The sequence below is a fragment of the Narcine bancroftii genome, chromosome 6, assembly GCF_036971445.1.
Source record: "Narcine bancroftii isolate sNarBan1 chromosome 6, sNarBan1.hap1, whole genome shotgun sequence".
In the NCBI taxonomy this organism is placed as follows: domain Eukaryota; kingdom Metazoa; phylum Chordata; class Chondrichthyes; order Torpediniformes; family Narcinidae; genus Narcine; species Narcine bancroftii.
In genome coordinates this window covers 165481062-165493382 of record NC_091474.1, presented here as the reverse complement: position 1 = coordinate 165493382, position 12321 = coordinate 165481062, and the positions used below count along the sequence as shown (strand labels likewise).

The 12321-nt window shown below is 39.9% G+C and overlaps 1 protein-coding gene across 3 annotated transcripts in view; it reads left to right on the top strand.

Moving 5' to 3' along the window:
• Positions 1-12321, top strand: part of dnajc5ga (DnaJ (Hsp40) homolog, subfamily C, member 5 gamma a) — a 54749-nt gene that overhangs the window by 24571 nt on the left and 17857 nt on the right. For 2 of the 3 annotated variants that reach the window (XM_069886593.1, XM_069886595.1), the window contains exon 4: positions 10000-10162. The exons of the other annotated variant lie outside the window; for it this stretch is intronic. In XM_069886593.1, the coding sequence (XP_069742694.1) occupies positions 10000-10162 (163 nt within the window). The remainder of the gene's footprint in view (positions 1-9999; positions 10163-12321) is intronic. 3 annotated transcript variants of the gene reach the window in all.

Below are 12321 nucleotides of genomic sequence, written 5' to 3'. Positions count from 1 at the left end.
ATCCTTGACTCTTCACTTTAAAAGCAGTCTTTCCCAATTTAGATGGCAATTAATTTTGTTTCAAGCACCAAATAAAATGTTTTCCCTTGCATCCCTTTTTATCTTTTGTTCACCATTTTAACTCTGTGATTCTGATTGTTGAACCATCTGTTAGTCAAAGCAGCTGTTTGCTTACCATATTTTCATAATCTCCTTCAAACTTTCTCTGCGACAAAGGAAACAACCCATGCTTTTTCTGGCTAACCTAATAGATGTAATCCCTAATCCCTGGAACCAGATGAGTGAATCTTCCTGCATTCTCTCTAAGACACTTAATGTACAGTAACCAGAATTTGGTGCAATACTCAGTTTGTCTCCTAACCAGTAATGCCCACTTAACTATGAAAACTGTGTTAGACAAGAATGTGATGTGGCACCTTGGCAAGTCAAGCTAAGGTAGGACTTGCATGGTGAGCAGGGACCTGGAGAGTTGTGGAACAGATCCTCAGGTTTATAGGTGAATTGTTCCTTGATGTGGCAACTTGAGTGGACAGGGTGATGAAGAAGGTGCTTGGCATGTTTTCTGGCATTGGGTTTGTTCTTGAGTACAGAAGCTGGGACGTCATGATTCAGCTGTTAGTGAGACCATACTTGAAAGTTCTGTGTGCTGTTCTGGTTGTGCCCAGCTATAGGAAATCAATAAATTGAAGGGATGCAGAGTAGATTTTCCAGGATTTTGTCATAACTAGAAGCTTTGAGTTAAAGGCAAGGTCAGGTATGTCCCAGACTTGAACTCAAACACTTTTCAACATTATCGTTGTCAGTGATTACAAATCAACACTGACAGTAAAGGTTAAAACCTTGTGTTTTTAATTCTTAGTTAATTTTGTGCCTCTCCCTTTAAGAGGCTATTGTTTGTAGTGTTACATTAGTGACTATGATTTAATATGTTGTAATATCCGCCCAGGCTAATGGCTTGCTCTTTCTTTCTACAAGATGTGAAGGAAGTGTGAGCATGAGAAAATTTTCTTTGAATTTATGTTTGTCTTTAAAGTTTGTGTATCTCTTTAAAATCTCTATATATCTTTTGTATTTCTATCATACAGTAAATACTTTGTATTTCATCATTATCAAAGTCTTAATGCAAAGCAATGCAAAATATTTATCTGTTCTATCAACGAATTAAAACTACATAAAGTAACAGCCACAGAGTTTAATTTGTTGGATTAGAGAGATCTAAATTTGGGATATCGTGGCTGACACTTTGGAAGATGATACTTTGAAATTAGGATATGTTAGAATAAGGAAAGTGTTGTCTATACCGACTATAACATATCCATATTCTATACAAATTCCTCTGCCGAGTCCAAGTTTATCCCCTCTCCCCCCCCGCCCCCCCACCTCCACTCCCTTGACACAACACTTAACTAATTAAAAAAACACACACACAGGACATTAAAAGCACTGACAACAAAGGAGTAAATCATATATCAGGGAGTTGTAGGTTTGTCGCGTCATAGTGGTCTGAGTTCTGGCCTATTTCTTTTCCTGACTTTAACTGGCTGGAATGAGAAGGATCCCCCCCCTCCCTACCGCCCTCTCCTCACCCACCAAGGTTGAGGAGGAAATGGGGAAGGCAGGGCAACGAGAAGTAGTAGTTCTCTTTACAACCATGCTCCTATTTTTTTTAAGTTGTAAGTAATTTTCTCCAGGGGAACACAGCCTTACATTTCCTTGCTCCACTGCGCAATACTCAGACAAGAATTGGACTTCCAGGTAACTGCTATGCAATTCCTGGTCACTGCCAATGTAATCATTACAAATTGAATTTGGAATTCAGCTAGCTTCATTTTTAAATCGTGTGTCCATAATGTTGCCCAACAGGAACAACTCTGGGTCCTGTGGGAATTCCTTACCTATAATTTTCCCTAGGATTTTGCCTAGTTCCACCCAAAAGGCCTCACTTTGGTACATGTCCAGGTTGCGTGCACAAAGCTGCATGTACCTGATGCTGCATCTAAAACATTGGTCTGATAGTTCTGGTATGGATCTATTAATCTTTTGCAGCATCAGGTACATGCAGCTGGTGCAAAAAATTGTACTGCACCAGCCTGTACTGCACATTGATGACTGAGTCGTGCTGGTCCTAAGTCTGACTCCCATCTCTGCCTTGATTTACGAAGACCTCATTTAGGTCCTTCTGCTTAGAGTAAAAAATACATTGCTGAAATAGATTTCTGCGTGTTACCCTTTTGAATCATGGTCTTTATGTCACTGCACTTCAGTAGGACCATGGTTGGACCTAATTTGTCCTGTAGAAAAGATCGTGTCTGAAGGTAGCAGTGGAATGTCTTCTGTCTAAATTGTTCAATGCTTTTATTCCAAAATATTGATTAATGTTGTCCAAATACGAAAAATTTTCAATCTAGGGCTTTCTATTTTTCCAGATAACAATTTGGCATCCCATTTATAAATAAAATCCTCTGCCACTTTCTCGCCCACCAGGTACAGACCAATTTATGCCCATGATGGTACCTCCCCTCCCTCGAAGAGTGAGGAGGTATATCTCGACTGGGCTGCCCAATTGTACTTTTTAAAGTTTGGCATTCGTAGTCCACCCAGACTTAATCCCCAGTCAATTTCTCCATAGAGACCCTGACTACTTTTCCATTCCATAAAAATGCTCTCAAGCTTGAGGGCAAATTTTGCAAAAACGCCAGGTCAGTGCCACAGGCAGTGTCTGGAAGAGATACTGAAGTCTTGGCAACACATTTATTTTAATACAGTTACACTGCCCACTAGCGTTATGGGCAGGGACATCCACCTGTTCAGGCCCTTTTTTTTCCCAGCAAGGAGGTGTAATTTAACTAGTACAAATTATTTAAATTATTATCCTAACTCCTAAGTATTTGATCCAATTTTGTGATCACTTAAGATAGCAATTCTCTTGACATTGACTATAATTTTCTACCCGCCCCCTTTAAGTGGCATGATGTCGCTCTTATCCCAGTTGATCTTCTACCCGGAGACCTTCCCGTTGTCCTCCAGGGTAGAGCGCTGTTTGAACAGCGATTTTACTGGGTCTGTCAGATATATCAACACATCATCAGCAAATAGGTTGATGTGGTGTTCTTCCTGGCCTACTTTAAAGCCCTTGATGCCTAAGCCACTATTAACAGAGCTGAAGATAGTGGACACTCCTGTCTACTGGATCTTGTCAGTGGGAAGGCTGGGGAAAGTTGTCCGTTGGTCACAACTTTCGCCTTGGGTGCGTGATATAATGCCCTTATCTAATTGATAAAAGTTGGCCCTCACCTCAATTTCTCTAGCACTTTAAATAAAATGTCCCACTCCAGTCTGTCAAATGCCTTTTCTGCAACCAGGGCCACGGCCAGACCTCTCTCATTTCTAGTTTGTGCCTGGTGTATTACACTCCGCAGTCTACCAGTGTTATCTGCTGCCTGTCTTTTTGGTACAAAGCCCACTTGATTTTTATTAGTTTTGGCAAATAGTTCAACCTATTGCCAGAGCTTTGGCTATTATCTTATAATCCGTATTTAATAATGAAATAGATTTATAGGAAGATGGCAACATTTGATCTTTGTTTTTCTGTTAGATCGTCATAATAATTGCTGTTGAGAAAGATTCCAGGAGCGTATGAGTCTCCATTGCTTGACCTACCACCTCCATATAGAGAGGTATCTGTAAATCTTTGGGTTTCTATCCGAGTTCTACAAGAAATTCATTCTCCCCCAGAAACTTGTTAGTTTGTAATTAATTCAATGCTTTCTATATTTCATCTTCCGTGAAGGGACCGTCTAGGCCTTCTTGTTTTTCTGGGTCCAAATTTGGCAACTTTATCTTAGACAAGAACACACCAATTTTGTCCGTCCTCCCCACCAATTCTGATTTATATGAACCTTTATAATATTTCCAGAAGATATCATTAATTTCCTTTGTTTTATATGAGATCCTATCCTCTGTTTGTATGCATTGATTGTTCTTGAGGCTTTCTCCGTCCTCAACTGCCAAGCGAGGACTTTATGGGCTCTCTCACCCAAATCATAATATTTTTGTTTTGATCGTAATATGACCTTTCCCATACTATACGTTTGAAGTGTCTTGTATTTCAGCTTCTTATTTGTAATAGCCCTGTATTGATCTTCTGAGCCCTTTTTTTCTGGAAGACCTTTTCCAGATGAGCAATTTCTTGCTCTAATTCACCCACCTCCTCATATTTTTTCCTTACTCTTTTAGTGTATCCAATTATTTGACCCCTCAAATATGTTTTGAGGGTTTTCCATAGGAGGAATTTGGAGTACAGTTGGCCTCGCAGAACAAATCTATCTGTGTTCTTGTAAAACTACAAAACTCTGGTTTCTTTAATGGCAGCACATTAAGACGCCATCTGTAAACCGTTTCCAGTTTGGCTGGAATTTCAAACATTATTATCAAGGGTGAGTGATCTGAGAGAAGTCTTGTCATGTACCTAGCTTCCATGATCCTACTCTCCAATGGGCTGAAGCCAAGAAAAAATCTATTCTAGAGCAGGAGTCATGCTGCCTTAAGTAGAGGGAATAATCCTTCTCCCTTGGATCCTTCCGCCTCCATATATCAATCAAATTCAGCACATACCATCAGTGGCGGCTCTTGCTGCCTTTGTTTTCACTATTTTCTTTGTTGACTTGTCCAAGACAGGATTCAGACAGAAATTAAAATCTACCCCCAACTAGGATGTTCTCTCTTCCCTTTGCCAATCTCAGGAAAATATCCTGCATAAATTTTTCATCATTGAAGTTGAGGGCATTTACATTTACTAAGGCCCAGGATTCTGAATATATCTGGCAGTACACCAATACAAATCTACCTGCTTTATCTTTAGTCATACCCTGCACGTTCACTGGAACACTCTTCCCTAGCAAGATTGCTACCCCCCTTGCCTTCGAACCGAATGAGGAGGTTATTACCTGGTCCACCTATCCTATTTTTAAACTTCTGATGCTCTCATTCTGTCCTGTGGGTTTCCTGATGCAAGGCCAGGTCTGTTCCCATTTTCTTAATGTGTGCCAGGACCCTTTTTCTCTGGACTGCTCTGTTTGACATTAAAGCTAACGCACTTTATGCCCTTAGCCATTGCCCCTACGATTGTCAGACCTTCGCTGCCCAAGTTCCCGTCCCTTCTGACTGATCATCCTCAGCCACTGTCTCCAGCCACCAGACCCGTGACAAACCCCAAGGAAAAGTAAACAAGGACTCAAAATAAAAAGACACACATTGATTTAAAAATTATAATAAAACCCCACATAATTCCTCCACACAGATCCATACTTCATCCCTTGCCCCCCACTTTCCCACCTTTGGTGACCATTTCCCTTAATTTGTCACCACCCCTCTCAATATAATAGGTTGTTCACCTTGCACCCATTCCCCTCTTCTCCTCTCCCCCTGAGCATCCCAGACCTCATTTTTCCCCTGTTATTTCATATGTATACTTTTATCCCCTTTCCATAAACCCAGTAATAACAATAAACCCAGTAATAACACATATTTGTGCCAAAATGCTATTACCATTTAATGCAAATTCTTAAATTGCACAATTTATTCCCCATTTTTACTTTTCTCCCTCCGAGCACTGGTAGCTCCTCAGTGATACCAAGCCTTTCCCACCTCAGTTTAAAAAAAATTTCCTCCCCCCACCTGCGGCATTACTACTTTCAGGGTGGCTGGGTATCTCAGCACACACTCATAACCTTTTTGCTTTACCAGCCTTTTGACCAGTTCAAACTCTTTTCTAGATTTTAAGAGTGTTGTGCTAATATCAGGGTAGAAAAAGACTTTACAACCCTCTATCTCCATTGGCCTCCCCTCTTTTTTGCACCAGCTGCCGCCGCTCTTAAAATTTTCTCTGTTTTCGTAGCATAGTAGCTTTACCAAGATGGTGTCCAGTTTACTCCAGATGTGCTCTATCTCTCTCTTTCATCGGCACATCTAGCTTATCTTCTATTCTATTTATCTTGTCCTCACTTTCCCCCACTCTGTCCTCAACCTCATTGGTTCTCCCCATTAAACCTGAGAGGGCATCCTGCATTTTATCTAATTTTTCCCCCATGAGCTGGGCTCTATCATCTACTGCTTTGAATAATCTTTCTTCCATGAGGCCCAATGCCTGCATCGTGTCCTGAAGAGAGGACTCAGAGCCTCCCACCCCCTCCTGCTTGCTTTGTGTCACAGGTGAGTCTCTTCCAAGCCTCCTAGCCTCATGGAGTTTTCCTTCACTTTTGTTGCTGCTGCCCCATCGCCATCGCAGTCATTGCCCTCATCGACTTTGTCGCATGAGCTTGTCACATCATCTGACTTTACAAAAACTTTCAAGTGACATGGGAAAACTCCAGGATCAGCAGAATGACTCCCTCAACCTCACCTCATTTGGCTCTTCAGCCGTGCATACCGGCCCCTTTGCCTCACGATCACAGCACTCACCAGCCGTGGCTTGAGAATCATTCACAGTGCAAATTCTCCCGACCTGGCATTCTTTGGTGGGGGGGAATCCTGAACCTCTCCCTCTCCCTCTCCCCAGTACGCTTCACTGGGCTCTTGTCAGCCGGAGGTTGATTTGAGGCAGCGTTGCCTCCTCGATCGTGAATCTCCTGTTGGGCGGGCTGCTCGACCTGGGTTCCGACTTCACTAGCGGGCCTCAAAGCGGCCCTGCCATTTTCATCACCCCGAGATGTCTTGATCTTTGGAGACTTCAACGTCGACTCTGCTGTTTTTGCTTGTAGATTTACTTTTTTTTTGTCATTCTGCTGATCCTGGCTCTTTCCCACGTCACTTGTAAATTTTTGATTACTTTTTAAATCTTTTTACTTGGTTTATTTTCATTATGGATCTGGGAACTCTGGGGTCTTGCTTCCACTCACTCTCCCTGCATCATGTGATCTATGCTCCGTCTATTTTTTCCTAGAGCATAGGAAGCTGAGGAGTGATCTTGTAAAGGTATATAAAATCATGAACATGGATAAAGTGAATGCTTGCTGCCTCTTTCCTCTGGTAGATGATTCTAGATCAAATTTAACGTGAGGGGGAGATATTTAAGAGGGACTCAAGAGCAACGTTTTTCCTCAAAAGGTAGTCTGTATCTGCAACAATCTGCCAGAGGAAATTATAGAAGTGGGTACAAATCTGACATTTAGAATACCTTTGGAAAGATTTGTGGACTGGAAGGGATTAGAAGGATATGAACCAAATGCAGGTGAATGGGGCTAGGTGAAAATGCCAACTCGATCAGCAGTCCTGGTTGGGTCAATGGTCCTGTTCCATGTTGCATGACTCTGACTATATCACCATCATTGATCTGTTCTTGGATTCCACATTGCACATGTTCTTTCTATGGTTAATCATCATTGCATAACATGGACTACAAGAGATTTGCGAACTCTCCTTGAATGTTTTCCACAGAGTGATCTATATTTTCTCCACAATAATATCCAATAAATCTCTATCTTATAGAGATCTAGATCTCTACAAGAAGTCCAGGTATGACCTGCAGAAGGCTATCTCTGAAGCAAAGTGGCAATTCTGGTAGAAACGTGAGACCAATACATGGCCAGGTATGGCAGGGAATGCAGGACATTACAGCCTACAAAGTGAGGGCGAACACCAAAGATGCTGTGATGCTTCATTTCCTGATGAGCTTCTATGCCCGCTTTGAGAAGGAGAACCTAATAGTGCTGACTTGAATCCCCGAAAAAGCTGAAGACCTTGTGATATCGTCTCTGCGGCTGACATCAGAACATCATTCAAGTAGGTGAATATCAGGCTCTGATATGTACCTGGCAGGGTACTGGAAATCTGTGCCAACCAACTAGCTGGACATTTTTAACCTTTTATTGCTGGAGTCAGAGGTTCCCTCCTGCTTCAAAAGGGCATCAATCATCCTGGTGCCCAAAAGAGCAGTGTGAACTGCCTCAATGACATTTTCTATGATGAAATGCTTTGAGAGGTTGGTCGTACCCAAGCAAAGGTCTGGACCCATTGCAATTTGCCTATTGTTACAATAGCTCCACAGCAGATGCAATATTGCTGGCTCTCCACTCATCTCTGAATCACCTCAAAAACAGATACTCATACATGGCTGCTTTTCATAGACTGCAGTTCAGCCTTCAACACCATTATTTCCTCAGTGCTGGTCAAGAAGCTCCAAACCCTGAGCCTCTTCAACTGGATCCTTGACTTCCTCATCAGAAGACCACAATCAAGTACGAATTGGTAACAACGTCGTCTCCTTACTAACTATCAACACAGGTGCACCTCAAGGATGCATGCTTATCCCACTGCTCGACTCACCATACCACTGCTCTACTCACCATACACTCATGACTGTATGGTCAGGCACAATTCCAATAGTAATGACAAATTTGCCGATGACACCACAGCTGTCAGCAGAATCACACACAGCAATGACAAAGCATATAGGAGGGAGATAGATCAGTTTGGTGAGTGGTGTCATGCCAACAACCTTGCATTCAGTGTTAGCAAAACCAAAGAGATTATTGTGGACTTTAGGAGGAAGTCAGGAAAGCATGATACAGAACTCATTGAGGGCTCAGTTGTGAAGAGGGTCAAGAACTTCAAATTCCTGGGTGTGATTGAACATCTCCAAGGGTCTGTCCTGGAGCCTCCATGTTGATGCAATCACAAAGAAGGCTCTCCAGTGGCTATACCTTGTGAGGTAAGATTTGGTGTGTCACAGAAGACTCCTGAAAAACCTCTTCATGTATACTGCGGAGAACATCCTGGCTGGTTGCATCACTGTCTAGTACAGAGATGCCAATGGTCAGGACAAGAAAAATCTCCAGTTGTTAACTCAGCCTGTGACATCAAGGACACCAGGTTTCACTCCATGGAGGACACCTACAAGAGGTGGTGTCTTAAGAAAGCAGCTTCTCTCCTCAAGGATCCCCACCACCCAGGCCATGCCCCCTTCACACTGCAACCATGGAGGAAAAAGGTACAGGAGCCTAAAGATGAGCACTCAACAGCACCAGGTCAGTTTCTTCCCAGCTGCCATCAGATTCATGAACAATGATCAATAAAGCTTTACTTTGACTTTTCGTGCACTATTTTTATTTATTGTTGTAAGACGTTTGCAATGCGATGCTGCCGCAAAACAACAAATTACGTGATTTGTTCCTGAAAATAAATGTTGAATAAAAAGTGTACAGCAGACGGTCTTAAAGGTATTTAAAGAGCTGCTTGGGTTAACAAAAATAGCATGTTATGCTGAGTGGGGTAAGTGGCAATCTCTTCCTTTAAAATTATAGTAGTTTGTCTTTTTAAAATGCATATTTGCATACCTCTTTTGGACAGGATCGCTACAGAATTAAAAATCAAAGCTGCAGATGCTGGAAAATCCTAGAAATATTCAGCAGGCCAGGGAGCAGGAAGGAGAGATTTTCAACTTTTCTGGGTGACCAAGGATATTTGCGCCAGAAACTTGAAATTTTTCCATTGATGTGGGCTGATCTGCTGAGTATTTCCAGCATTTGTTGTTATCAATTTTTAAAAATCCAATGTTAAATGTCTCCTAATGATGTAACCCTGCAAACCATAGCAAAAGGTTTACCTATCTAAAATGTTATTTTGGTTGTGCTCAAGCCATCCCATCTGCCACTGGAAGTGAAAATACTAGGAGCCAGGAATTCTTTTTTTTTAATGCTCAATTTGATTGTTCTCTTTTCAATAAAATTGAAATGCTTCAGTTGGGATTCAACTCTTAAACTTTCACAACCTTGAAAGCAGCACAGGTTTCTGGGCTTTTTATTTCTATCTTGATATTTCATTGAATGATGTGGGCTATATTTGATCTTCGAGACTCGTGGATCGCAGAAGATTTTGTGTGGATTTTAAATAAGTCCACTGATGCTTTAAGGTTGCTCTTTTTTTTGCGTTTTGCTCGAGCTTGCAAAAAAACCCCACTTATTTCCCTGCATTTTGGATGAAATTTTTTTCATTTTGTGACAGGCACTGGTTGTGTTTTGTGGCATTATCACGGGCTGCTGCTGTTGTTGTTGTTTCTGCTGCTTCTGCTGTGGAAAATGCAAACCATCAGGAGACGTGGAAGATTATGATGTTATAAATCCTGAAGATTTGGAGGCGCAGATTAGAGCAGAACATGCTAATGATGGTGAGTCAATACAAATGGAATCCATTTCAATTGCCAGCAAAGATGATTCTTAAAGCTGCTAACTTTTGGGGTTACTATTTATGACGGGAATTACACCATTAGTGTAATTAGTGGACATATGAAGCGAGGTAAAGAGCATTAGTTGGGATATGTTTTGGATGAGACAAATATAAACAGCAACACTTTGTCAGAGACGTAATGGTAAACCTGGAAATTTTGCTTGTGTATACCGTTTTATTGTTTGAATGCAATGGTGATCTCGTCTAGGTGAATACTTTTTTGCCTTGACAAAATGTTGATGTTTTCCACTTTTGTATAATTTCTCAATTTGTAATTTAAGTTGTGAATTTTGAATTAGTTTTATTCAAAGCACGATGCTAAGCAAAATAGAAGCTTTGCATTGCACATTTTCACGTGTTAAAAGCAGAAATGAGGTAAATTTTGTTTAACTTTACCAATAGAAGGATCATTTCGCTTAGTGTTTGCAATGTTTGGCAACGAAGTGAAAAGAACAGAGTAAAATGAGTTTGTTAAATCGTTATTCAGTAATTTACATTAAAATATAAAAACAAATTTGAACAGTATTATCAAACCAATAGTAGCCCTCAAACCTATCTCTGCTTAAAGTTTGGAATCAACCAGGCAGTAAAATTATATGCAAGTTCTTTAAATTTTCCCATCATTCTTGCACATTAAGGACCAATTTTAATGGGAAAATAAAGAATCAATTAATGTGTTGAGTCGAGAAATGGCTAATCAAATGAGAGTTGTACAGTTTCTATTTGAAAAGCCCCAATAGAAGAATTGTTTGGCTACTTCTATTTTGTGTAATAAAGTATCAATAATTTTTAAGATTCTTATTATTGGAATTTTGAAATGTTTCTTTCTGATGGATGGTTTAGCCTCATCTTTGAGATGGATAAGGTAGTGGGAATTAGATTTTATCTGAAATTTCCATGGCAATAAATTCCTAAGATAAACATTTCAATTTTTTTTGGGTACATTGAACAATGTTTGTTGCATTACTACAATTGTTTTCAGTGTTGATTACGTCTCATTGATTTGTGTAAATTAAATTTCATAAGTTGACAAAAACGTACCTTTTTTTAAAAAAAAAAGACTTTAAAATTCCATTCAATGGCTCCAATATTTTATGACGTGCACAACATGCATCATTTGCGGCTGTAAATAGTTGGCACCTAATAATTGTCCCTCCTGCTTTAACTATAATTTAATGGTGGTACTGGATGTCAATACTCCATGTTGGATGTTTTTAGCTTTGGGAAAGTTTATCTGAAATATAAATTTTTTCACGGGGTATGATTTTTTTTTGTCCATAATGCAAGGCTAAACTTAAACATCAAAAAGGTATCAATAAAGAATGCATAATGAGGGAAAATTTGTTCTTGGTTGTAAGCACATTTTAGGTTGAATGATGTTTCTCGGGCTTGGATTCAAATTACTGTATTATTATTGTTGGATAATGCTTGATCATTCTGATTTCTAATGGGTTTATTAGTTTGTTTACAATATGAACTGTGCCTATTGTATTCAATTGAATTATAAGGAAATAACATGTACATTTCACTGGATGAAATTGTCTAAAATCTTGCACAAACATTACTGAATATCCTAATCATGAATTAAAAGTAATTTAACTGAAGTAATGGCTGTTTGATTACAAAGAACAAACTGCTGGAACAAGCATTAGAATTGTACAATACTGTCTGATTTGTACAGCTGAAGTATTCACCATTTTTTTTAAGGGAGAAATGTAATTCCTTGTGGTTTTATCCATCTGAAATTAAATATTGTTAAATTGTGTGTCATTAATGTCCTCACATTCATAGTTTCATCTTTCATGTTCACCTAGGGAAAATGGCACATAAAATCCAGTCACAGTTCATATTTTACAATGTATTGTCTATTGAAAGGAGAATAATGGCCAATAAGTCTGGTCCAGTGACATCCATAATACACAAATAGATAAATTTACAATTTGTGCAAGAGTCAAATTGACAGCTTTCCTCCAGAATTATTGTTTTTACTACAATCGTAGTGTCTGCAGACTTTTCGTGTTTCACTTTAATATAATTTCCTTGCACACTTTGCAATGTGTCCCATTTGGTTGATTGTCAAACTAGGATTTGGACAAGGTT